The 26,237-nt window shown below is 37.3% G+C and overlaps 1 protein-coding gene across 1 annotated transcript in view; it reads right to left on the reverse strand.

The window, feature by feature from the left end:
* The window catches only part of TMEM245 (transmembrane protein 245), a 102,413-nt gene that overhangs the window by 48,211 nt on the left and 27,965 nt on the right, over positions 1-26,237 (reverse strand). Inside the window, exons 6-9 of the mRNA XM_082611024.1 lie at positions 25,727-25,896; positions 16,806-16,910; positions 4,994-5,076; positions 1,100-1,190 (exon numbers count right to left, since the gene is read on the reverse strand). Of these exons, the coding sequence (XP_082467150.1) occupies positions 1,100-1,190; positions 4,994-5,076; positions 16,806-16,910; positions 25,727-25,896 (449 nt within the window). The remainder of the gene's footprint in view (positions 1-1,099; positions 1,191-4,993; positions 5,077-16,805; positions 16,911-25,726; positions 25,897-26,237) is intronic.

The following is a 26,237-nucleotide window of genomic DNA, read 5'->3' on the forward strand; positions in this document are numbered from 1 at the left end:
GGCATGGACCCAGGAAGATCAGTAACACATTTTTCTCTTAACTTTTAAGTTGACCACAATTCCATCCTCAGGTTAGCAGATTACTGCATGTACAATATCATTTCCAAGATACCTTTTTTTTTGAGATTTTGTTTTTGAATTTTAAATAAGAAATCACACACTAATACTTTTTTCTGGCACACATCTCACTGCAACAAATCTTGTCAATCCCTAGACAATCCTAATTACTTCAATACATTAAAACTTCAAATTACCTTCATTTCCACAGGCAAAACTAGGCAGGAAAAAAAAGAGATATCCCAAATCCATATCATGGAGTCTGATCTTAGCTGTGATAACTGTGCCTTCTCCTCTGTCTTTCATCTCCCCTTCACAGAGCTTCAGCTTCCTGTCTCTAAATCTCGGATCACATAAATACCCCTTCTTAAAATATACTCTTCCTTCTCTATATTCATCCAGGACCTATCATTCCATTCCTTCAAGGTTTATCTCAAGTGCCATATTAAAGCACTAAACTCAGTTCCGGGCACACACTTCTAGCACAACACAGTAGAAAGAGCAAGGGATTTGGAATTAGTTTTCAGTTTGAAACCAAGCTCTGCAATTTACTACATGACCATAGGGAATTTACTTAGCTTTGCTAAGTCTGTTTCCTCATCTATAAAGGGGATAAAATAATTCAGACTACAATAAGTTTCTTGGAAAGATTAAATGAAACAAATTGGAAACTGCCAAGCACAGTTATCAGTAAATAATAAAATATAATATGTGTTAATACTTTTTTCTCCACAAAGCCTTATTTGTCCACCCAAGCTTAGTGATCATTCTGTTCTAAAGCACAAATAATGAATCAGAACTATCTTGAACATGAAACAAAAGGCCTACCTCTCAGATTGTTCAGGCTACCAGCACTAATCAATATGATCATCCAGAAGGTTTAATTTCATCATATATTGCTTGTTGACTTGCAGATTTAAGCCTATCTCAAAAATAGAAATTGTTCTAAAGAGAATCTCCATTTTTGCTTTATCAAAGCAAGAAGTCACTACCAATGAAGACACTGCAAAGAGAAAGATGCAAAAAGAGGCTCTTCCCTTACCTTGTGGGTTATCCATTCTCGTCCACACTGATACACATTGTTAGCCGCGGAATTAAGGGCTCTTTGGACTACCTGAGCCTCAGGAAGCCAACTAATTTAAAATAAAGAAAGAAAAAATGAAAAACTAATATAGTGCACTGCACCAAACTCTTGGAGCTTAATTTTTTAAACACTCATTAACTGACATCACAGACATCACACACTTACAAATGTAATAATCTTATAGTATAATAATATGAACAGGAAATTTGGATCTCTAAATAGAGATATGACTTGGGAGAAATTAAGTAGCTTTTAAATTATTCCAGTATTTATAGATTCATTAGTGGTTTCAAGAGACTGTTGAATATTTTCAGTTACATGGTACTACATTTTAGGGGAAAATTATAACCTATATTATTATTTAAAAGTGTGAAATTCACAGAGGTATCTGGATAGATCCTTAATGACTAACAAACATCTATTAGGCCTGATAAAAAAAATCTTGCTGGCTGCTGTGAAAACACTTTGCCACTGTATTCATGCAGGTGTCCGAAGAGCAACAGATAAAGAGGAGCTGTTGTGAGGCCAAGTCAAAGGCTTTGGCTCGGTCCAGACCCCCTCACAACCAGTGCCCTCTAGGAGACATGGGGCCAGAAACAACCTGAGCAACCTTTGCTGGGACAAACTGGGACACACCTTGGTCTTATGCCAACCACAGCCTCTAAACTGAGCTTCTTGCTTCAGATATTTACTACATCAGCCAATCACTAACTCTCCTAGCCTCAGTCAAAAGGTATCCCTCAGGTGAAACCAAGCTCCTACAATTAGGACTGGCCTACCCTCATCGTCCTGGGTAAAGATTAATCTCTATCACAGTATGACCTACCAAGAGAACAGCCCCAATTTAAAACAGCTTCATCTACTGGGTTCCTCCCAAGTAAGGGCAGGGCTAAGTGACGTTCAGTACCATCGTAGTGCCATCTCCTAATGCAGGTCCTGAGAATCAACAGGCTTGAGACTAGTGAGTAGTAAGTAGAAAATGAGTTCTAGACTAATAATACTGTCCAGGAAAAGAATTAAGGTGTGTTCCAACTTCACCTTCATTTTCTTTGAAGCTCTACTAGGCTGATCCTACCCTGAGTCTTTCTAATTTATACTTCAGCTCACCAAGCACATCCACAGGAAGTCGAGGTACCTATGTAGGGCACACAAAATGTGTACCACACTGGAAGAAAGTATATCTAATCAATTCTTAACTGTATCACCTCCACTAAGAGCACCCACATGAATTTCCCACATGGTCAACTGCCATCTTCAGGACAAGAATCCACTGAGTATTGAGATTTGCAAGAAAACTATTAATTCATGACCACCCCCCCTAATCTGCTGCAAAAGAATCAGACCTCCCACAAATTACTGAAGTCTAAATAGCTTTTAAATTCTTTCCTGCACAGAATATTATTCAGCAATAAAAAGGAACATACTGTTGCTACATACAACATCTTCAGTGGACTTCAAGGGAATTACGCTAAGTGAAAAAAGCCAATCTCACAAGGCTGCATACTCTATGATTAGATTTATGTATCATTCATCAAACAACAATATTATAGATATGGAGAACAAAATACTGGTTGCCAAGGGTTAGGAATATGTTGGAGGAGGAGGTAGAGGGTAGGTGTGGCTAAAAGGGGTGGCATGACGGAGTCTTGTGGTGATGGAACAGTTCTGTATCTTTACATGGTGTTGATAGCTAACAGGAAGCATGACAAAACTGCAGAGAACACATATAATTTACATGCACAAATACATACACAAGTGCATGTAAAACTAATGAAATGTCGATTTCCTGGTTTTGTTATTGTATAGTTATACAAGATGACAACTACAGTAGAGAAGGTGGGGCGAAGAGTCCAGGGGACCTCCCTATACATTTCTTTGCAAGTCCCTGTGAACTTTATAATTATTCCCAAATTTAAAAACAAAAACAACCAACTTTCTGAACTACTCTGATCTGGGGCTCCCTAGTTTGTGTGTGCCTTCAAAACAACAGTAGAGATAGTACTATTACAATTGAAAACCAGTACAGAAGGGCTTTGGACTTACTTCCACTACAGAAGAATGACCACCAAAGAAAAAGAGCCCTCTTCTAAGGAGATAATTAAGGCTGCCAGTTTCTTAACTTCACTCCAGATCACTCTCCTGAACTGTACACCAACATAATCAATAGCCTACTAGAGGCCTCTGTTGACACTTACCATAAACACCTCAAACTCATCAGGTAAAAAGTAAGTGAATTAGTTTTCCCACCATATCTGCTTCTCTGTTTCCTATCTTGGTGAATCCACCATCATCCACTAAGTTTGAAAGCTTGAAACATTAGAGTCACGCTAGGTTTCGTTTTCCTATACCCAATTAATCACCAACTAACCCCTTAAGATCTTACAAATCTGTCTGTCCTGTTCACTCCACAACAACTGCCCACAATTAAGAGCTTTACTGCCTCTCACCTAGTTTTACTCTAGTTTTTAACTGGTCTAAGAGGCTCAAGTCTTGGAACACCTTCCACCTTTTCTCCACAGCACAGAGGGAGACTGTTACAGAATAAAATCTGATCAATGTTACTTCTTATATCCTTCACTAAGACAATGAACATACCTATCACTCTCAAAAGTTTCCTTGCGCCCCTCTGTACTCCCTCCCTGGAACCCACCCCTATCCACAGATAGCCACTGATATGTCACTAGATTAGTGTTTTCTAGAACTTAACATAAATGGAATCATATCATATAGACTCTCTTTTGCTTGACTTTTTTCATTCACCATAATTATTCTGAGATTCATCCATGTTGCTGCATGAACTGACAGTTCATTTTTGTTTAATGCTAAGTATTATTCATTTGAATGGATATACTACAGTTTGTAACTAATCAGAAATATTGAGAACAAGCACTGAGTATGCTCTGGGTAATAGGAGATAAGTGGGTAGAAATATAACAGAAGTCCTTCTGAGAATATTTAAATATGATTCTAAACCAAGTTCAAGGAATGTCCTAAGCAGGTTTTATATAAAGAAATAAAGTCAAGTCAAAGGAAAAAACCAAGTTAAATCTCAATTTATAATCTTACAACTGGCAGAGTATTTCCTAACATAAATTAGTGACCACCGTGGCGTTAGTAAAAAAGGTCATGTAATTTGTCATCAAGTTCAATTAGGTGAACAGCGTAGTCCAGCTGAACACTCTCCTCAAAGACATAAAAACCCTCTCACAGAAGCCAAATTAAACAAGCACACAAAGAGATCCTCTAAGATAGGGGTTGGCAGATTTCTTTTGTAAAGGGCCAGAATGTAAATAAATATTTTAGGCTTTTCGGAACATATAATCTGTATCACAACTACTCAATTCTGTCTGCCTTTGTAGCCCCCAAACAGCTACAGACAACATGTAAATGAATGGGTATAAGTTGTTCCAATAAATCTCTATAAGAACAGGTGGCTAGATTTGGCCCTGAGCCACAGTTTGCAACCCTGCCGCAAAAACGATACAATATGGGAACACTGCTGACTGTGCCATGGGGGACTGTCACAAATTCCTTAGCCTTTGATCCTGCCTCCTCATCTGTGAAATGGGGATAATCTCTTCAACCTACTGAGGAACACATAACACAATGTAGGTGAAAGCTTAATAAGTCACAAACATGGGGAAAACTGTGAATCTCAATTCATATATACGAACTCCCCCCTCCCCACCATCCCATTACATGTTATTTTTATACAAAAATGACAACATTCATCAAAGCCTTGGCAAATTTCTTTTCTCTTCCAAGGTAACTGTATCAATGAAGATCATTTCATGCAAACAGACATAGAACCTTGGCCATCCATCTCTATTTTTCTCAAAACAACATTCTTACTTTGCCCACTCAGGGTGATTTGCTAGAGTTTCATTAATCAAATTGCTTGTGACTTCAATCATGTGTACACTCTCTTGATGTACCTGTATTATGGATAAGAAGAGAAAAGAATCTCAATAAAAATTAAACCCAATTTAACATTTCTTTTCTACACTATTATTGGAACAATGCTTTTAGAGTCAAGTAATTATACATCTTAGTGTCAATTAACTTAGAGACCTCCACTGAATAGCCGCTATCCAAAATGTCCTAGGACACACACTATGGGAAATAAATTGTGCAGAACAGCTCCCTGTCTTCAAGCTCAACAAAGGGGGGAGAAATGTAAATAGATACAAATACTTCCAAATATATACAACATAAATATATAGATATATTTAGTTCACATAAGTGTACGTATGTATAGCATGTATATATGTGTGTGTGTGTGTGTGTGTGTGTGTATGCAATATCAACACTACATGGGCTTTAGAATTATAAGGCAATGTGAGACATACAGGGAAATAATCAACCGAGTAAGGTTTGTGAGTAAAGTAACCCAAGTGAAAATGAATCTCAGAATTTGCCTTGCGTAATCAACAAAATGAGGGGGATAAAAAAGGAGAAGCCAATGTCAGGGAACATGTTCTATATGATTTTACTATTTTTAAAAGTATTAAATGGAGATTGGTTCAAGATGGCGGAGTAGAAGGACATGCACTCACTCCCTCTTGCGAGAGCACTGGAATCACAGCTAACTGCTGAACAGTCATCTATAGGAAGACAGTGGAACTCACCAAAAAAAATACCCCACATCCAAAGACAAAGGAGAAGCCGCAATGAGATGGTAGGAGGGGCAGAATCACAATAAAATCAAATCCCATAAACACTGGGTGGGTGACTCACAAACTGGAGAACACTTATACCACAGAAGTCCACCCACCAGAGTGAAGGTTCTGCGCCCCACGTCAAGATTCCCAACCTGAGGGTCCAGCAATGGAAGGAGGAATTCCCAGAGAACCAGACTTTGAAGGCTAGTGGGATTTGATTGCAGGACTTTGACAGGACTGGGGGAAACAGAGACTCATTCTTGGAGGGCACACACAAAGTAGTGTGCTCATCAGGACCCAGGGGAAAGAGCAGTGACCCCACAGAGACTGAACCAGACCTACCTGCTAGTGTTGGAGGATCTCCTGCAGAGGCAGGGGGTGGCTGTGGCTCACTAAGGGGACAAGGACACTGGTAGCAGAAGTTCTGGGAAGTACTCCTTGGTGTGAGCCCTCCCAGAGTCTGCCATTGGCCCCACCAAAGAACCGGGTAGGCTCCAGTGCTGGGTTGCCTCAGGCCAAACAACCAACAGGGAGGGAACCCAACCCCACCCATGAGCAGACAAGCAGATTAAAGTTTTACTCAGCTCTGCCTGCCAGTGCAACACCCAGCTCTACCCACCACCACTCCCTCCCATCATGAAGCTTGCACAAGCCTCTTAGATAACCTCATCCACCAGAGGGCAGACAGCAGAAGCAAGAACTACAATTCTGCAGCCTGTGGAACAACAACCACAATCACAGAAAGATAGACAAAATGAAAAGGCAGAGGACTATGTACCAGATGAAGGAACAAGATAAAACCACAGAAAAACAACTAAATGAAGTGGAGATAGTCAACCTTCCAGAAAAAGAACACAGAATAATGATAGTGAAGATGATTCAGGACCTCAGAAACAGAATGGAGGCAAAGATCGAGAAGATGCAAGAAACGTTTAACAAAGACCTAGAAGAATTAAAGAACAAACAAACAGAGATGAACAATACAATAACTGAAATGAAAAATACACTAGAAAGAATCAATAGCAGAATAACTGAGGCAGAAGAATGGACCTGGAAGACAGAATGGTGGAATTCACTGCCACAGAACAGAATAAAGAACGAAAAGAAATGAAGACAGCCTAAGAGACCTCTGGGACAACATTAAATGCAACAAGGTTCACATTATAGGGGTCCCAGAAGGAGAAGAGAGAGAGAAAGGTCCAGAGAAAATATGTGAACAGATTATAGTCGAAAACTTCCCTAACATGGGAAAGGAAACAGCCACCCAAGTCCAGGAAGTGCAGAGAGCCCCAGGCAGGATAAACCCAAGGAGAAACACGCTGAGACACATAGTAATCAAATTGACAAAAATTAAAGACAAAGAAAAATTATTAAAAGGAACAAGGGAAAAACGACAAATAACATACAAGGGAACTCCCATATGCTTAACAGCTGATATCTCAGCAGAAACTCTACAAGCCAGAAGGGAGTGGCAGAATATACTTAGGGTGATGAAAGGGAAAAAACTACAACCAAGATTACTCTACCTAGCCAGGATCTCATTCAGATTTGATGGAGAAATCAAAAGCTTTACAGACAAGCAAAAGCTAAGAGAATTCAGCACCACCAAACCAGCTTTACAACAAATGCTAAAGAAACTTCTCTTGGTGGGAAACACAAGAGAAGAAAAGAACCTACAAAAACAAACCCAAAACAATTAAGAAAATGGTAATAGGAACATACATATCAATAATTACCTTAAATGTAAATGGATTAAATGCTTCAACCAAAAGACACAGGCTTGCTGAATGGATACAAAAACAAGACCCATATATATGCTGTCTACAAGAGACCCACTTCAGACCTAGGGACACATACAGACTGAAAGTGAAGGTATGGAAGAAGATATTCCATGCAAATGGAAATCAGAAGAAAGCTGGAGTAGCAATACTCATATAAGATAAAATAGACTTTAAAATAAAGAATGTTACAAGAGATAAGGAAGGAAACTGCACAATGGTCAAGGGACCAATCCAAGAAGAAGATAAAACAATTATAAATGTATCTGCACCCAACATAGGAGCACCTCGGTACATAAGGCAAATGCTAACAGCTATAAAAGAGGAAATTGACAGTAACACAATAAAAGTGGGGGACTTTAACACCTCACTTACACCAATGGACAAATCATCCAAACAGAAAATTAATAAGGAAACACAAGCTTTAAATGACACAACAGATCAGACAGATTTAATTGATATTTATAGCACATGCCATCTGAAAACAGCAGATTACACTTTCTTCTCAACTGCACACAGAACATTCTCCAGGATAGATCGTATCTTGGGCCACAAATCAAGCCTCGGTAAATTTAAGACAATTGAAATCATAACAAGCAACTTTTCGACCACAATGCTATGAGATTAGAAATCAATTACAGGGAAAAAAAACATAAAAAACACTAACACATGGAGGCTAAACAATACATTACTAAATAACCAAGAGATCACTGAAGAAATCAAAGAGGAAATCAAAAAATACCTAGAAACAAATGACAATGAAAACAGGACGATCCAAAACTTATGGGATGCAGCAAAAGCAGTTCTAAGAGGGAAGTTTATAGCAATACAGTCCTACCTCAAGAAACAAGAAAAATTTCAAATAAACAATCTAACCTTACATCTAGAGGAACTAGAGAAAGAAGAACAAACAAAACCCAAAGTTAGCAGAAGGAAAGAAATCATAAAGAGCAGAGCGGAAATAAATGAAACAAACAAAGAAAAAAGTAGCAAAGATCAATAAAACTAAAAGCTGGCTCTTTGAAAACAAAATTGATAAACCTTTAGCCAAACTCTTCAATAAAAAGAGGGAGAGGACTCAAATCAATAAAATTAGAAATGAAAAAGGAGAAGTTACAGTGGACACCGCAGAAATACAAAGCATCATAAGAGACTTCTATAAGCAACTCTATGCCAATAAAATGGACAACCTGGAAGAAATGAACAATTTCTGAGAAAAGTATAACCTTCCAAGACTGAGGCAGGAAATAACAGAAAATATGAACAGACCAATCACAAGCAATGAAATTGAAACTGTGATTAAAAATCTTCCAACAAACAAAAGCCCAGGACCACAGGTGAATTCTATCAAACAATTAGAGAAGACCTAACACCCATCCTTCTCAAACTCTTCCAAAAATTGCAGAGGAAGGAACACTCCCAAACTCATTCTATGAGGCCACCATCACCCTGATACCAAAACCAGACAAAGATACTATAAAAAAAAAGAAAATTACAGACCAATATCACTGATGAATATAGATGCAAGAATCCTCAACAAAATACTAGCAAACAGAATCCAACAACACATTAAAATGATCATACACCATGATCAAGTAGGATTTATCCTAGGGATGCAAGGATTCTTCAATATATGCAGATCAATCAATGTGGTACACCATATTATCAAATTGAAGGATAAAGATCTTCAATCATCTCAACAGATGCAGAAAAGGCTTTTGACAAAATTCAATACACATTTATAATAAAAACTCACCAGAAAGTGGGCACAGAGGGAACCTACCTCAAGATAACAAAGGCCATATATGACAAACCCACAGTAAACATCACTCTCAATGATGAAAAACGGAAAGCACTTCCTCTAAGATCAGGAAGAAGACAAGGATGTCCACTTTCACCACTATTATTTAACGTAGTTCTGGAAGTCCTAGCCACAGCAATCAGAGAAGAAAAAGAAATAAAAGGAATACAAATTGGAAGAGTAAAACTGTCACTGTTTGCAGATGACATGATACTATACATACAGAATCCTAAAGATGCTACCAGAAAACTACTAGAGCTAATCAATGAATTTGGTAAAGTTTCAGGATACAAAATTAATGCACAGAAATCTCTTGCATTCCTATACACTAACAACAAAAGATCAGAGAGAAATTAAGGAAACAATCCCATTCACCATCACAACAAAAAGAATAAAATACCTAGGAATAAACCTACCTAAGGAAGTAAAAGACCTGTACTCAGAAAACTATAAGACACTGATGAAAGAAACCAAAGATGACACAAACAGATGGAGAGATATACCATGTTCTTGGATTAGAAGAAGCAACATTGTGAAAATGACTCTACTACCCAAAGCAATCTACAGATTCAATGCAATCCCTGTCAAATTACCAATGGCATGTTTTAGAGAACTAGAACAAAAAATCTTAAAATTTGTATGGAGACATAAAAGACCCGGAATAGCCAAAGCAATCTTGAGAAAGAAAAATGGAGCTGGAGGAATCAGACTCCCTGACTTCAGACTATACTACAAAGTGACAGTAACCAAGAGAATATGGTACTGGCACAAAAACAGAAATATATATCAATGAAACAGGATAGAAAGCCCAGAGATAAACCCACACACCTACAGTCAACTAATCTATGACAAAGGAGGCAAGGATATACAATGGAAAAAAGACAGTCTCTTCAACAGGTGGTGCTGGGAAAACTGGACAGCTACATGTAAAAGTATGAAATTAGAACATTCCCTAACACCATACACAAAAATAAACTCAAAATGGATTAAAGACCTAAATGTAAGACTGGACACTATAAAACTTAGAGGAAAACATAGGTAAAACATGCTTTGACATAAATCACAGCAAGATCTTTTTTGACTCACCTCCTAGAGTAATGGAAATAAAAACAAAAATAAACAAATGGGACCTAATGAAACTTAAAAGCTTTTGCACAGCAAAGGAAACTATAAACAAAATGAAAAGACAACCCTTCAGAATGGGAGAAAATATTTGCAAACGAATCAATGGACAAAGGATTAATCTCCAAAATACACAAACAGCTCATGCAGCTCAATATTAAAAAAAAAAAAAAAAAAAAACCCAGTCAAAAAAATGGGCAGAAGACCTAAACAGACATTTCTCCAAAGAAGACATACAGATGGTCAAGAGGCACTTGAAAACCTGCTCAGCATCACTAATTATTAGAGAAATGCCAATCAAAACTACAATGAGGTATCACCTCACACTGATCAGAATGGCCACCATCAGAAAATCTACAAACAACAAATGCTGGAGAGGGTGTGGAGAAAAGGGAACCCTCTTGCACTGTTGGTGGGAATGTAAATTGATACAGCCACTATGAAGAACAGTATGGAGGTTCCTTAAAGAACTAAAAATAGAATTACCATATGACCCAGCAATCCCACTACTGGGCATATACCCAGAGAAAACCATAATTCAAAAAGACACATGCACCCCAATGTTCACTGCAGCACTATTTACAATAGCCAGGTCTTGGAAGCAACCTAAATGCCTACTGACAGAAGAATGGATAAAGAAGATGTGGTACATATATACAATGGAATATTACTCAGGCATAAGGGAATGAAATTGGGTCATTTGTAGAGATGTGGATGGACCTAGGGACTGTCATAGAGTGAAGTAAGTCAGAAAGAGAAAAACAAATATCATATATTAACACATATATGTGGAATCTAGAAAAATGGTACAGATGAACCGGTTTGCAAGGCAGAAATAGAGACACAGATGTAGAGAACAAACGTATGGACACCAAGTCGGGACGGTGGCAGGTGGGGGGATGAATTGGGAGATAGGGATTCACATATATACACTAATATGTATAAAATAACTAATAAGAACCTGCTGTATAAAAAAATAAAATAAAATTGAAAAATAAATAAATGTATTAAATGTACTGAGCACATGGTTTATCTTGGTGAGTATTCCATGTTTACTTGAAAAGAACATGATTCTGCTCTTGTCAATTAGGTCAAATTGCTTGACAATGTTTTTCAATGTTTTATATCCTTACAAATTTTCTATCTACTTATTCTGTCAACTATTCCAAGAAGAGTATTGAATCCCCAACTATAATCATTGATTTACCTATTTTTCCTTTTAATTCTGAACATTTTGCTTCATGTATTTTATTTTTTAAGATTTTTTTTTTTTTTTTTTGGCTGCACCAGGTCTTGGTTGCAGCACATGGGATCTTTTGAGGTATGCGGACTTCTTAGTTGCAGCATGAGAACTCTTAGTTACGGCATGCATGCAGGATCTAGTTCCTTGACCAGGGTTTGAACCCAGGCCCCCTGCAATGGAAGCACGAAGACTTAGCCACTGGACCACAAGGGAAGTCCCTGCTTCATGTATTTTAGAGCTCTAGTGTTAGAATACACATTTGTAATTTTTTTATCTTACTGCAGTATTAACTCTCATCATTATGAAAAGTCCTCATTTGTCTCCAGTAATATTTGTTTTAACTACATTGTCTGATATTAATATAATCACTCCACATCTCTTATGTTTACAGTTTGCTTCGTATATCTTTTTTCATCCTTTTACTATCCATCTTTTTGGTTCTGAATTTAAAGTATATCACTTATAGATACCATTTAGGTGGAACTTGCTTTTTCGTATCCAATCTGAGAATCTGCCTTTTGTTTAGTTGCCTCATATTTAATATAAGCACTGATATGATTGGATACAGATCTGCCATTTTGCTATCTGCTATCTATCCCATCTCTACTATTCCTCTTTTATTGCCTTCTTTTGTGGTAAGCAATTATTTTTTTAGTATACTATTTTATTTCCCCTAAAATTTGCGTTATTTAGTAGTTGCTGTTTATCTTAACCTTATCATACCTTTAATTTATCACGAGTTATTTCAAGTTAGTATTGACTTACTTCCAGTCAAATATCTATAGGAACTTCATATCAGTTTAGTTACATTTCCCAGTCCTCTTCTTCATGCTACTGTTATACATACATAACTTATCTACATATACTATAAACTCTACAATACAGTGTTATAATTTTTCTTTAAATAGGCACATGTTGTCCAAACAAACTGAAGGAGAGGGAAGAATATAACTTTTATATATACTTATATATTTACCAAGTGCTCTTCATTTCTCCCTTTGGATAGAGTTATTTCTAGAGTAATTTCTCTTCAGTCTGAGGGAACTCCTTTAGCATTTCTTATAGTGCAGGTCTCTTTATTAACAAATTCTCAGTTTCACTTTATCTAGAAACATTTTTATCTTGCCTTTACTTTTAAAGAATAGTTTCACTGATCATAAAATCCTTAGTTGACCACTTCTTTTTTCCCCAAGACTTTGAATATGTCATTCCAATGCCTCCTCGGATTCACTGTTTATTATGAGAATTAACTCATTGTTTTGTTGTTCTCCAGTGTGTGATGTGTAATTTTTCTCTTGCTTCCTTCAAGATTCTTTCTCTGTTTGGCTTTTAGTAGCTTGACTATGATGTTTCTAGGTGTGATTTTTTGTTTCTGTGTATTTATTCTACTCAAAGTTTGTCAGGCTTCGTGGATCTGTTAATGTTTTTCATGAAACTTGGGAAGTTTTTGACCATTATTTCTTCAAGTATTTTTCAACTTTTTTTTTCTTCTCACTTTCTCAGATGCCAATTACGTGTCTGTTAGGTTCTAACAGAAACGTTGATATTGTCCCACAGATCTCTGAGGCTCCAATATTTTTTAAATTTTTGTTCTTCAGATTGTATGCTTCTACTGATCTTTCTTCAAATTCACTAGTTTCCTTTTTCTGGATTGCAAATCTGCTGTTGAGCCTATCTAGTGATTTTTCATTTGTTACTGTTGCTTTCAGTTTCAGTTCAGTCTAGGATTTCTATTTGGTTCTGTTTTATAGTCTCCATTTCTCTGTTGAGTCTGCATTTGCTTACTCATTATTAGCATACTTTCCTTTAATTCTTTGAACATATTTACAATAGCAGCTTTGAATTCTTTGTCTGCTAAATCCAACATGTGGACCACTTAAGTGTCTAATTCTTTGGGGGTTTTTCCCCTTGAGTCACATTTTTCTGTTTCTTTGTATGCCTAGTAATTTTTGGTTAAAAATTGGATGTAAAGGGCTTCCCTGGTGGCGCAGTGGTTGAGAGTCCGCCTGCCGATGCAGGGGACACGGGTTCGTGCCCCGATCCCGGAAGATCCCACATGCCGCGGAGCGGCTGGGCCCGCGAGCCATGGCCGCGGAGCCTGTGTGTCCGGAGCCTGTGCTCCGCAACGGGAGAGGCCACAGCAGTGAGAGGCCCGCGTACAGCAAAAAAAAAAAAAAAAAAAAAAAAAAAAAAAAAAAAAAAAAAAATTGGATGTAAAAAAATGAGTTGCAAGGACTTCCCTGGTGGTACAGTGGTTAAGACTCCATGCTCCCAATGCAGGGGACCCAGGTTCTATCCCTGGTCAGGGGACTAGATCTCACATGCATGCCGCAACTAAGAGTTCACATGCCACAACTAAGGAGCCCACTGGCTGCAACAAAGGAGCTCACCTGCTACAACTAAGGAGCCCATATGCCACAACTAAGAAGCACGCCTGCTGCAACTAAGACATGGTGCAGTCAAATAAGTAAATGAAATACATTTTTTAAAAAATGTGTTGTAGCAACTCTGGATTCTGTTTTGTACCTCTGAGAGCTGTTATTTTGTTTCAGTAAGCAAATAACTTATCTGTAATCAAACTGCAAAGTCTGTCTTCCCTGTCATTAATGTCTCTGCTCAATGTCTTTTATTTTTTGAAAAGCCTAAGGGTTTCCCCGAGATCTGAATAGCTTAACAGACAGCAAATAATTCTGGCAGAAGTTATGCTCAGACACTTCACACTAGGAAGCTTCATCCTCTGCAGCCTGAGATGTGTGAGAGTTGAGAAATACAATCAAAGGCACAACAAATTTGCAAATCTCCCAGGCTTTCAATATTCACAGGACTCCTTGAGGTCTCACATATACCAGTCTAGAATGTGTGATTTATTAATCTCAGCCCTTCTATGGCTCTCTTGCTTCCAGAATCTCCCCCTTTAATTCACAGCTTCTCTGTTGCCAGCCCCAAACCAAATCCACCACCTCCCATAAGAAAAGCTGCAGGTTTTTGCTGCTCATGCCAGGCAGATGAGGATAGGTAACTCCAAGCAAGCAAGCCCCAAACTACGTGTTTTTACCAGATGTGGTAGCAGTTTTTCTTGAGCAAATACTCAAGTTATTGCCTAACTGGTCATTTTCCAAAGCCCTGATATGGTGTTTATAGTCATTTTTATACCATTTTATCCTTGCTTTAGGTAGAAAGGAATTACCTGACATCCTCACCCTGCTATTACCCCAAGATATATCAGGAAAATGGAGGCAAAAAGGATTTTCTGACAGACTGGATGTGGATATAAGAGAAATAAAGTAGTCAAGAATGACCCTGAGGCTTTTCACCTGAGCGAGCAGAATGAAGCTGTCACTTACCAAAATGGGAAGACTGTGAGAAGAACAGACAAGCAAGGGAGGTCTGGAATTCAGTTTTGACATGTTACACCTGAGATGTCTATTAGACATTCAAATGGATACTGTCGTGGTGTCTTAGAGAATTATCCTTTTATTGGTTGGGAGAATGAACTAGATAACCAGTAAATTTCCTTCAAAAGCTCAGTTTTTGCATGAGTCCTAGACCACAATGAAGTGGTTCAGTAATACTTGTTATGAAAGTTCAGGGAAGCAAAAGCTCACTGAAGCATGGGATGAAAAAGAAAAAGAACTTGAAAGATGAACAATTGAGATGGGCAGGTAAGAAGACCCTACTCAAAAGGATGAAGAAGGGAGAGTGGAATAGAAGAGAGAGGAAAAAGAGAAAAAAGGAAAACGGAAGACCATACTGGTGAAAGGTTTCTCTAAGAACTAGGAACTCGTGCAGTGGCAGGTTTTGGTGAAATATGACAAAAACAAAGATAGGTCTCTAAACAAGGCTGTCAAGTCTAAATAAGTGACTATACACGATTAAAATCCAAAGAATAGACAAAAACTGCACTGAAACTGAAACAGGTACACAGAGAGCAGGTTGATAGGATTAGGGCATACTGAGGCTAAGAATGACTGAGAATAGGACTTGCAAGTAGAAAGTCAAATAGCAGGAAACAGTGTAATCCTTTAGTAAATTGCTGCATATTAGATTATCTACTGATAACAGGTACTACCATATCTCTACAGCACTACAGGAAAATTTTTCATATCCATGATTTCACGTAAGCTTCACAATTCCTGGAAAACATATAAAAATCTGGGATGCAGAGTTGAGTAGAGTCAATATAAGGATTTAAATAGATTATAAAAGTTTTTTAAATAGTCCGTAAGAGACATCACTATAGAGAAAATTTTAGTTGCACTTTGGAGAGTGATTTTCTTTGATGAAAGAGGGATGATATGGACTAAATTTCTGTATCCTCCCGAAATTCATATGTTGAAATCCTAACATCCAATGTGAGGTAGGGCCTTTGGGAAGTAATCAGGTCATGAGGGTGGAGCTCTCATGATAGGATTAGTGCCCTTATAAGAAGAGACACAAGTTCTTTCTCCCCACCATGTGAGGACACAAGGAGAAAACAGCCATCTATAAACCAGGAAGAGGACCTTTACCAAGAACTTGACCATGCTGGCACCTTCATCTGGGACTTCCAGCCTCCAGAACTGTGAGAAATGTCAGTTGTTTGAGGCACTCAGTCTATGGTTTTCTGTTACAGCAGTGCAAACTAAAAAGGGGGAGAGGAAATGCAAGCTGGAAAGATCTGGAAAGCGAGAAATATCCTAATGGTAAATCAGGAGAAAAACCAATGAGACATGAAGGAAAGGAATTGAATTCTGATCTAGGAAACCGGATCTACACTAGAAGTAATGAGACCAGATCATAGTTCTCCTATTGACAGAAGAAGCCACTTTTTCCTCAGTATCTTAATTTTTCATCTGCATTTACCTCAGAGGATTTTTATGAAATAAAAATGCACATTAAAAAATATATTAGGCAAATTCATGGCAAAACTAGTAATACAAAAATCATAAATACTTTAACTGTTATACATACTTATAAGCAAAGTAATATTTCCCATGCCTGCATCTGCTAGCTTCTTACCTACACGACAAATTCTAACAATTAAGAGTTTATTAATGATAACAGTATTGTTGTACTCTACCTTTGCAGTCAGGAGTAGGGCTAAAAGAAGGGTTCCTATCACTAACAAAAATATGATGAAAATGCTAATTATTTTGTCTAACATCTTCTCCAGCCAGATGATCATCTGCACAGAAACGAAAAAGAGAATTAGTTATCTTTCAAACACAACTTAATAAAAACACATATGTATTCAAACATCATGAAGACAAGATATTCAGCACTGCAAAGCAAACTATGGCTTAATGATTAAAGCAGGGAAAGCTATAAACCACTTTAGAAAGTTAAGTAACAATATTAATTACCATTGTTGTTTATAGAAAGAGTTTATTATTGTCATACCTAAGAAAAGGCAGTCAGTTTGAATGTAAACTGTATCTATGCTTGGATTCTCACACTGTGGTATATTTACCTTTAAAATTATAATTTACAATCTGATAAATATTCTAAAGAAATAATAATGACAATCCATTAGTGACCTCAAATCTCATGAAATTTTACTGTCAATTAGCAAATATAGATGACTTTAGAAAAAGTATGACTCTTACAGTACAGGTATGTCCTAAACTATACAGATAAAATAGGAGCAAATTAAAATGGGAATTACATTCAAACTATTTTTTCCCTTTAATGTCACTAGAGTTATAAAAGCAGTAAGAATAAAATCTAATGTTAAGGTAATAATAAATACTAATTTCAGAATAATAGTTACCCTGGGGGCAAAACGCTTGGAAAGTGGATGCACAAGCAGGGAGGGGTACACAATAGGCTTCAATTGTATAGGTCATATTTTGTCATGCTGGAAGATAGGCATGTGGGTGCTCTTCTTATCTTTTTATATTTGAAATATTTCATAATAAAATACTTTTAAAAATCTGATATTCCACTTGATATTTCTATTCTTTTTAAAACATAAGCTTTATGACAAATTGTAATTGACTGTAAATAAAGAATAATCATTAAAGTAATGGTTATTCCCTAATCAATAATTAAAATTATGCTTTCCCTAAATGCTACTTGATGTTCTATTTTGAGTATAACTTCTCTCATCTTTCACAATCACAAATAATCTTACATTTATAAAAATTTTTGTTTTGAGATTATATAATTCTGATAGATTTCTAGAATTCCTGCCATGCAAAGCTACCATTTAACATTTCAAAAATACAATCAGACTGATGACTGAAATACCACATTGCACCCCTCAACTCCAACATGAGCACTGCTGAATAAGTTACTCTTAATTTAAATATGAATTATGTTCTCCAAACAGTGAGTTAAACATCCAAGAGCAAAAAAATGGTGGTTAAGACAACATGCCTTGGGCCTCCCTGGTGGCGCAGTGGTTGAGAGTCCGCCTGCCGATGCAGGGGACACGGGTTCGTGCCCCGGTCCGGGAAGATCCCACATGCCGCGGAGCGGCTGGGCCCGTGAGCCATGTCCGCTGAGCCTGCACGTCTGGAGCCTGTGCTCCGCAACGGGAGAGGCCACAGCAGTGAGAGGCCCGCATACCACAAAAATAAATAAATAAATAAATAAATAAATAAAATTAAAAAAAAAAAAAAAAAATGCCTTCTAAAACATTTATTTTCCACTCAGTGATTGTAAGCTTGCATCTCCTTATCTTTCATGAAGTACACTGTCATTAAGAGATCAATGCTACAGTGAACTCAAAGATAAAAAGTGCATCTTTTATCTTGGCAATTACAGCTTCAAACGGAAGAGTTAATTTTCAGTGCATGCTACCAAAGCATCAAAGACAATGCAGAGATTAAAAAAAGTAATAACAGGTTTCTAAGATATGGAAGGTCAGAGGTCATATTTTGAATGTAAGTTCTAAAACCAATGAAACAGAAAAGTTTCACAATCAGAAACTAACTCTACATCTAGTTCTTGATACAGTTCCCTGAGGAAAGAGCTAGTGTTGTATTACTCTTCTTTGTATCTCCAAAACCTAACAGTGCACGGCATGTGTTAAAAGCTCAGTTAATACATATCTGACTAGGCAAGATAAATAAAATAATTTCAGAATTAAGACCGGATTTGTATTCACAAGTTATGATTTCTGAAAATAACTCAGGAGCCTCAATTTTTTTTAGAAAAGTCATATCCTGAAATATGTCAACATAAATGCTATTTTATTTGGAAAGTCTGAATATCTAAATTTATGTCTGGGTATTTTTAACATATAAAATGTGGAATATTCACAAACACGTTATGTACAACAACATTACAAAAGTCAAACTTTGTTTTTAAGCCAGGGTTGAATTTTCCTATCACAAGCCTATAACCTAAGGCTTGGAATAAGAGGCACCTAAATAAAGATTTATTTTCAAGAGATAATACTGAAGGTTAGATGTTTCATTTAAAACTTAAAATACAGGCAGACCTTGTTTTACTTTCCTCATTTCCAATTTACTGTGCCTTGCAGATAATGTGTTGTTTTTTTTAACAAAGTGAAGGTTTGTGGCAACCCTACATCGAGCAAGTCTATTGGCACCATTTTTTCCAAAATCATGTGCTTATTTTGTGTCTCTGTATCACATTTTGGTAATTCACCCAATATTTCAAACTTTAATTATTATGGTATTTGCCATGGTGATTTGTGATCAATGAATGATCTTTGATGTTACAACTCACTGAAGGCTTAGATGATAGTTAGCATTTTTTAGCAATAAAGTATTTTTAATTAAAGTTTACAGCTTTTTAGACATAATGCTACTACACACTTAATAGACTACAGTATAGTGTAAACAAATTTTATATGCACTGGGAACCCAAACAAAATCATGTGACTTGCTTTATTTGCAATATTCGCTTTACTGGGATAGTCTGGAATGTAACCTGCAATATCTCTGAGGTGTGCCTGTAAATCAAGTCATTTAAGGTGTTCAGTACAGGGCTTCCCTGGTGGCACAGTGGTTGAGAGTCCGCCTGCCGATGCAGGGGATACGGGTTCGTGCCCCAGTCCGGGAAGATCCCACATGCCGCGGAGCGGCTGGGCCCGTGAGCCATGGCCGCTGAGCCTGCGCGTCTGGAGCCTGTGCTCCGCAACGGGAGAGGCCACAACAGTGAGAGGCCCGCGTACCGCAAAAAAAAAAGAGAGATGTTCAATACATAAGCAAAAAAGTTGGGGCGGTGGGGGTTCTATTCACATTACAGCCAGCTAAGATATAGGTGAGAAGACATGATGAAAGTGAAAGAGAGCACAAAGAGTGGGAAAAAGAGAGAGGAAAGACTTCAAAATGTGAAGAACTAAGGACCAATCGAGAGGAAACAAAATGGATAGAAGACTTATGGAGGAAAAGAACCCCCTGAAAGAGTGAATGGAACAAGACTCATAAGGAAACAGCAACTGATAGACACAGAAAGAGAAACATGGTCAGAGGAAGCAAGGGGGAAGGGGAAGAGGAAGGAGGAGAGAATTCGTAAAGAAATGCCAGTGGCGCCGTCCCATGAGGCTCATCCTGTTCTGTGGTCCACTTTGGGCAAAGGGAATCACACCACCTGTCAAACCCTGCCCTGCTCGTGGAAATTGCACAGTCGTCTACTAACTTTCCCAGCCTTCCACACCAAGAGAAATTATTTCAGATTTTAAACTTTATTTTCTAAAAGTGGAAGGGGAGTAATTTTAAAACAACATTCTTAATGTTTCAAGTATAAATGAAGGGCAAGCATTTTTTTTAATGTAGCAATGTCAGTAAATTTATAGTTATACCAAATGACACTCTGAAACTGACTGGCCCTATTGATCAAACTATGAAGGAAGTGTCATTCCACTACTGAGTTTTCTATTTCGTTATTCTGGACCTGGAGGTTTTTATTTTGCTTTGTTTTTTTTAACCAAATTCTAGTAGTCTTAGTGCAAATAATAAATACTAAGAAATAAAACAATTAAGGCTTAAGAAACAGTTACATTTCAATTAATCATAGACGTGTCTCTCACCCTCACTTCTCTTGAATTACTCTCTAATTCACTCTACTTGAACTTGGAATACCAATACGCAATGCTGCAAATTTTCTGACCTTGGATGAAATGTAACAAAACAGACCTCAACTTATTTACGTGCTTTCCTCAGAACTTAAAGCAGTTACTCCTACTCTACACCAATGCTTTACCTACACTACATGGAATCACCAAAGAAAAGGAAAAAGTTACCTGATCTCTTAGGAATCTTTTAAAACTAACTCACAACTAGTCAGCTATGAACTAGGTAACCTAACTCATTTAGTCACCAAAGGTTACATCAGATTGAACCTAATGACTTTATTTTTTTTCTGAAGTCTTTATTGAATTTGTTACAATATTGCTTCTGGTTTATCTTTTGGTTTTTTGGCCATGAGGCATGTGGGATCTTAGCTCCCCAACCAGGGATCAAACCCACACCCCCTGCATTGGATTCCGGCAAAGTCTCAATCACTGGACCGCCAGGGAAGTCCCTGAACCTAATGACTTTAAATCTTTCTCTCATCTCTAGAGGACAATTTCATTTCAATATACACAAACAGGGGAAATATATAAAATCACCTACTTTAATCAAAGTAAGAAAATGTAACTTATATTTGCAGCACATCATTTGCCAAGGATTGAACTCATTTACTCATACCAGTTTTTTAGAGAGTGGAGGTATACACAGCCATTTGTGTATGTGTGTTTGTGTATGTGTGTTTGTGTGTGTGTAGTGGTGGTAGTATGTGTGTGTATTTATTTATTTCACACACTGCTTATTTTCAATCCAACGTTTAAAAGCGTAAGCATTGTCAAGAGTCTCCCCTTTCTTGTTTCAACAGAAAGAATGAAACCCTAATCTTTACACCCAAGAGTCACATTTTGATCTATTTCCAAGAGGTACCACACCTTTCTTAAGGCCTGCTATATTTTCACTGAAGATTTTTAAGGTCTTATTGTGTTTAAAGACAATACACATGAATGATGTCATCTTTTGCTATCTGCCCTAGGGATCCGATGATATTAAGTCAGAACTGCTCTTTGTGGACAATATATCAGAGATACAGCACCCCTAATATATCTGCATTAGCCTTTATTGAAGTTATGGAAAATTCCATGCTGATCATGTGAGGCATTGACCACAGATACCTCACACTTTGGGAAATACATAAAATTAGATATCATAGGCCAGGACTACAATCTTTTTTAAGATAAAAATAAAATTTTGGAATACTAGTTATTAAAAAGGACAACATATAACATTACCAGCCAGGAGAATCAGACAAGTATTTCACAAATTTATATATTTTTTAAATTATTGTGTTATTTATAGAAAAAGTAGCCATAATGAGTTCTCTTTCCTTTTTAGTAACTTCTGCGTAATGTGCTCTCACACAACAAAGGAGATTAGAGTATCAGACTGGGTCACATTATAGAGCTAAAAAGGAATGGAAATCACAGTGGACAAAAGGACTACAAGACAGAACTTACACACACTTGGGCAAGGAGATATCATCCACATCCTAAGTTTTTAGCAAATTGTACTGTGACAATATTAATGCTTCATGACCTTCCATAGCTTATAATTAGAACTTTAAAAACAAAAACTTAGTTTGACATATGGACAGAAACAGGGTGAGAACGGAGATTTGGGGGGAAGTTACAGAATTCAATAGTAAAAACCAAAATCCAGGTGTTTGTTTACCTTCTTATTCAGCCAGTGCCAGAGCTTGAGGATAGGGGGTAAGGTGAGAGAGAGAAGATAAGAACAGTGGCATATCATTAGAGAATACAGTAATAGCATGAAAAGGAAAGAAAAGAAAATCACTGAGAGCATGAGGAGGAAATTATCTCAGACAAAGGAAAAACTGGAAAAAAAAATTGTAATGCATTAACAAAGTTTTTAAATCAAGTGAATGTAGTAGTCCTTTAAGATACACGATTGAAATGATGATAACCACAAGCTTTGTTGGCAATTCAATAATTAAAAATACATAAAAATAACTTGAATGCTTATAGGCTTGAACTTTCACACCAAAGTCCAAAGATCAAAGTGATAATTAAGATTTTTCACATATCATGCACCAAAAGGATTTTCAGTCCCTGTATAAACTAATTTATGTTCATATACTACATTTTTCATTGAACTTTGTAGTTATAGCTTTATAATACTACTTATTTCACATTTCCTAGAGTAAAACATTTCGGTGCTCATTTGGAACAGTGAACACCTGACGAAAAAGCAGACACATCTAAGATTCTGATCAGATTTGGTGCATTTCCTTCCATTTCCAATTTTTTAGGCACACATTTTTCTACCATATATAATATCCTTTTTTCATATCAACATTATGTCATTTACACCTCACAATATTTAGCACTATAATAACTCATGCTGATTAGTGGATACATAATCTAAAAATCAATAAACATAAGATTTAAGGCATTATTAGTGACATAAAAAGCATAAAAACTAAGACGCATAATTTCATCAGAGTAACTGTAAATGTTCTTTGCAGAGCTTTCCCTAAAGTACACCCAATATATGTTTAGACACATACTTAAAACAATCTCCTGTATATGGATCATTTCAAAAACACTGGTCCAATCAATAGAAATCAAACAGAAAAATAGATTTATTCCCCAAAGCAGGAACCCACATATATTATTATACTACACAGAACATAATTTTGACATCAATTATAATTAAATATTCAGTTTGAGACAGCCATTTATTCTGGTATGTATTACATATAACAGAAAATGCTAGTTTTATTCATTTTACTGTCTCTCTTCCTTAAGAAGGACAGATTGACATATAAATTAGAATAAAAATGAAAAATTTTAGGGCTTCCCTGGTGGCGCAGTGGTTGAGAGTCTGCCTGCTAGTGCAAGGGACACAGGTTCGAGCCCTGGTCTGCGAGGATCCCACATGCCGCGGAGCGACTAGGCCCGTGAGCCACAGCCGCTGAGCCTGCGCGTCTGGAGCCTGTGCTCCGCAACGAGAGGGGCCGCGATGGTGAGAGGCCCGCGCACCGCGATGAAGAGTGGCCCCTGCTTGCCACAACTAAAGAAAGCCCTCGCACAGAAACGAAGACCCAACACAGCAAAATAAATTAATTAATTAATAAACTCCTACCCCCAACATCTTCTTTAAAAAAAAAAAAATTTTTTTTTACAAGGCTACTCCATAACAAATACTTTTTGACACCCCTGGAACTTCAACTGACACAACTGTAGAGTTTTCCTAAATGAAGGGTTCCAAATACAAGCTCATGGGAACACTGAGAAGGGGATTCAGTTTCTATCCCATCCGATAGTGCTAAGATAAAGGAATTAATTGAAGTAAGAGTTACCCTCTTTAAACAGTTTGAAGTGATAAATCTGCTCTAATAAGATAAAGCTTCACCTTAATCAGGGAGATGTGATAAATTTGTTGAAATTTGTGAGAAGTTTTAGATTCTTTCTTATTTAAAAAATTGAAAAAAAAAAATAAGAACACAATAGGCAAATTACAAAAGAAAAATACAAACAGCCAATAAGCAAATAAAAGGATGGTCAACCTAATTTTTATTTTTAAAATTTTCAAATTAAAACAACACTGAGATACTTCCTTTTACAAAACAAAAATGGACTTTTTGTTACACTATAACATCCAGTATTGGCAAGAGCTCAAGGAAGTGGGCATTCTCACATGTTGCAGTGGTGGGAATTAAAACTGGCAAACTTTCTGGAAGACCATCAGGCAATATGTAAGAAAATGTATCCCCTGCATCTCCTTCGACTTCCTCCCCACTCACATGAGCTCCAGTTACCATTCTCATCTATATCTACATTTGTTTCAACTAACAGTGTTTCTCAACCATAAGTCATGGATGGACCTGTTAAAGGAAGCAGTCACTAGCCCTGTGATGAAGTCCAGGTTGCACAGCGTGGCACATAAAAAAGCCTTCGTGATCCAGTCTCACCTGACCCTCCAGCCTTGCCTCCCACTAATTACCATTTCACATATCCCAGCCATTGCCATTTTCCTGGTGTTCCCTAAGAACTCATGCTATGGGAGTCTCTGTGCCCTTGCACTGCTCCATCCACCTGCTCTTCTTGCCATGTCTACCTAATAAACTCCTGCTTGTGCTTCAAAATTTGCTCTGGCATCACCTCTGCTGCAAAACCTCCCCTCTCCCACCGCTCTCCGACAGTGAGTCCTTTCTTGCTCAGTACTACCAATGTATCCTGTACATACGTCTCCTCCCCAAATTACAACAGCAGCTTAACACTTACATAGAGCTTACTGTGTACCAGATCCTGATCTAAGAATTGTACATATATTAACTCATTTAACACTCACAACCATTCTATGAGGTATACCTGCTATTATACTCATTGCATTGGTAAGAAAACCAAGGCACAGAAAGGTTAAGAAACTCATCCAAGGTCACATAGCTAATAAGTAGAACAGGGATCTGAATCCAGAGTTTGAATTCAGAGCCTATGCTCTTAACCACTAAGCCTCTGAATCTAACTCGGCCTCTACATTTTAAGGGATTTCTATCTCCCCACTAAACACAGCTTCTGTACCTAGTTTTCCAGGATTCATCTGATTTTCCCTAAGACTTAGCGTAATAGCTGACACATGAGAATTTTCCCAAAAATATTCACTGAACTGAGCCACCACCTGGCCATATAATTTTAGGCAAGTCACTTAACCCCTCTAGATTTCAATTTGGTCCTTATAAAATGAGAGAGTTGAACTAGGTGCTCCTTGTCTCCCATTTTTTAGATGTAAAAATACAAACACAATACTTACTGAAACTAAATCTATCCCATCCTTATATAAACCATAATTCTAAACTTTAAATTTCATCATAGAATTAGACATTAAATGTGCTATCCACAAATAAAACATAAATACCAGTATACCATAAAATGGAATATTTTAGACAATGAAATACATAAACCCCATTAAAATAGCTCAAGTTCTTAAAATACAATACCTTGCTATCAACTTTTAACAAGAATTTTCCAAGCCCGATGATTGGCCATGGTGCCAGGGCTTCCTGCCGCTCCTTCAGGAAGTGCTCTATAACCTGCCACCACATGGAGCAGCGCTTCTCCAGGAAGTTCACAACGCCAAAGTGAATAACGAGCTTTTTGAGTATCCATACTATACGGAAGATGAGAAATACACAGATAAAAAAGATAGAGATTACAAGGTTTTAACATGAATAGGTTCCTCAATTTCATATAACTTCCTAAAACAGTAAAGCTAGTGTTAAAATACTGTATTTTTTTTTAAAAGGAGGAGGGAGAGAAGAAAGTTCAAAATGTCCAAACTCATGTAATTGCGACAATTTTCACACAATCCCCACCCACCTATATCCCTCCTTCTCTGTGAAGTCTTAATCCTTGAAGGGGTCAGGGATTCACAGCCCATATAAACATAAGATACCCTGATCATGAAGATTTCAGTGACTACAGTCTTGGGCCCTCACGCCTTACCTTTCC

This window comes from Mesoplodon mirus, assembly GCF_964341445.2.
Source record: "Mesoplodon mirus genome assembly, chromosome: 1".
In the NCBI taxonomy this organism is placed as follows: domain Eukaryota; kingdom Metazoa; phylum Chordata; class Mammalia; order Artiodactyla; family Ziphiidae; genus Mesoplodon; species Mesoplodon mirus.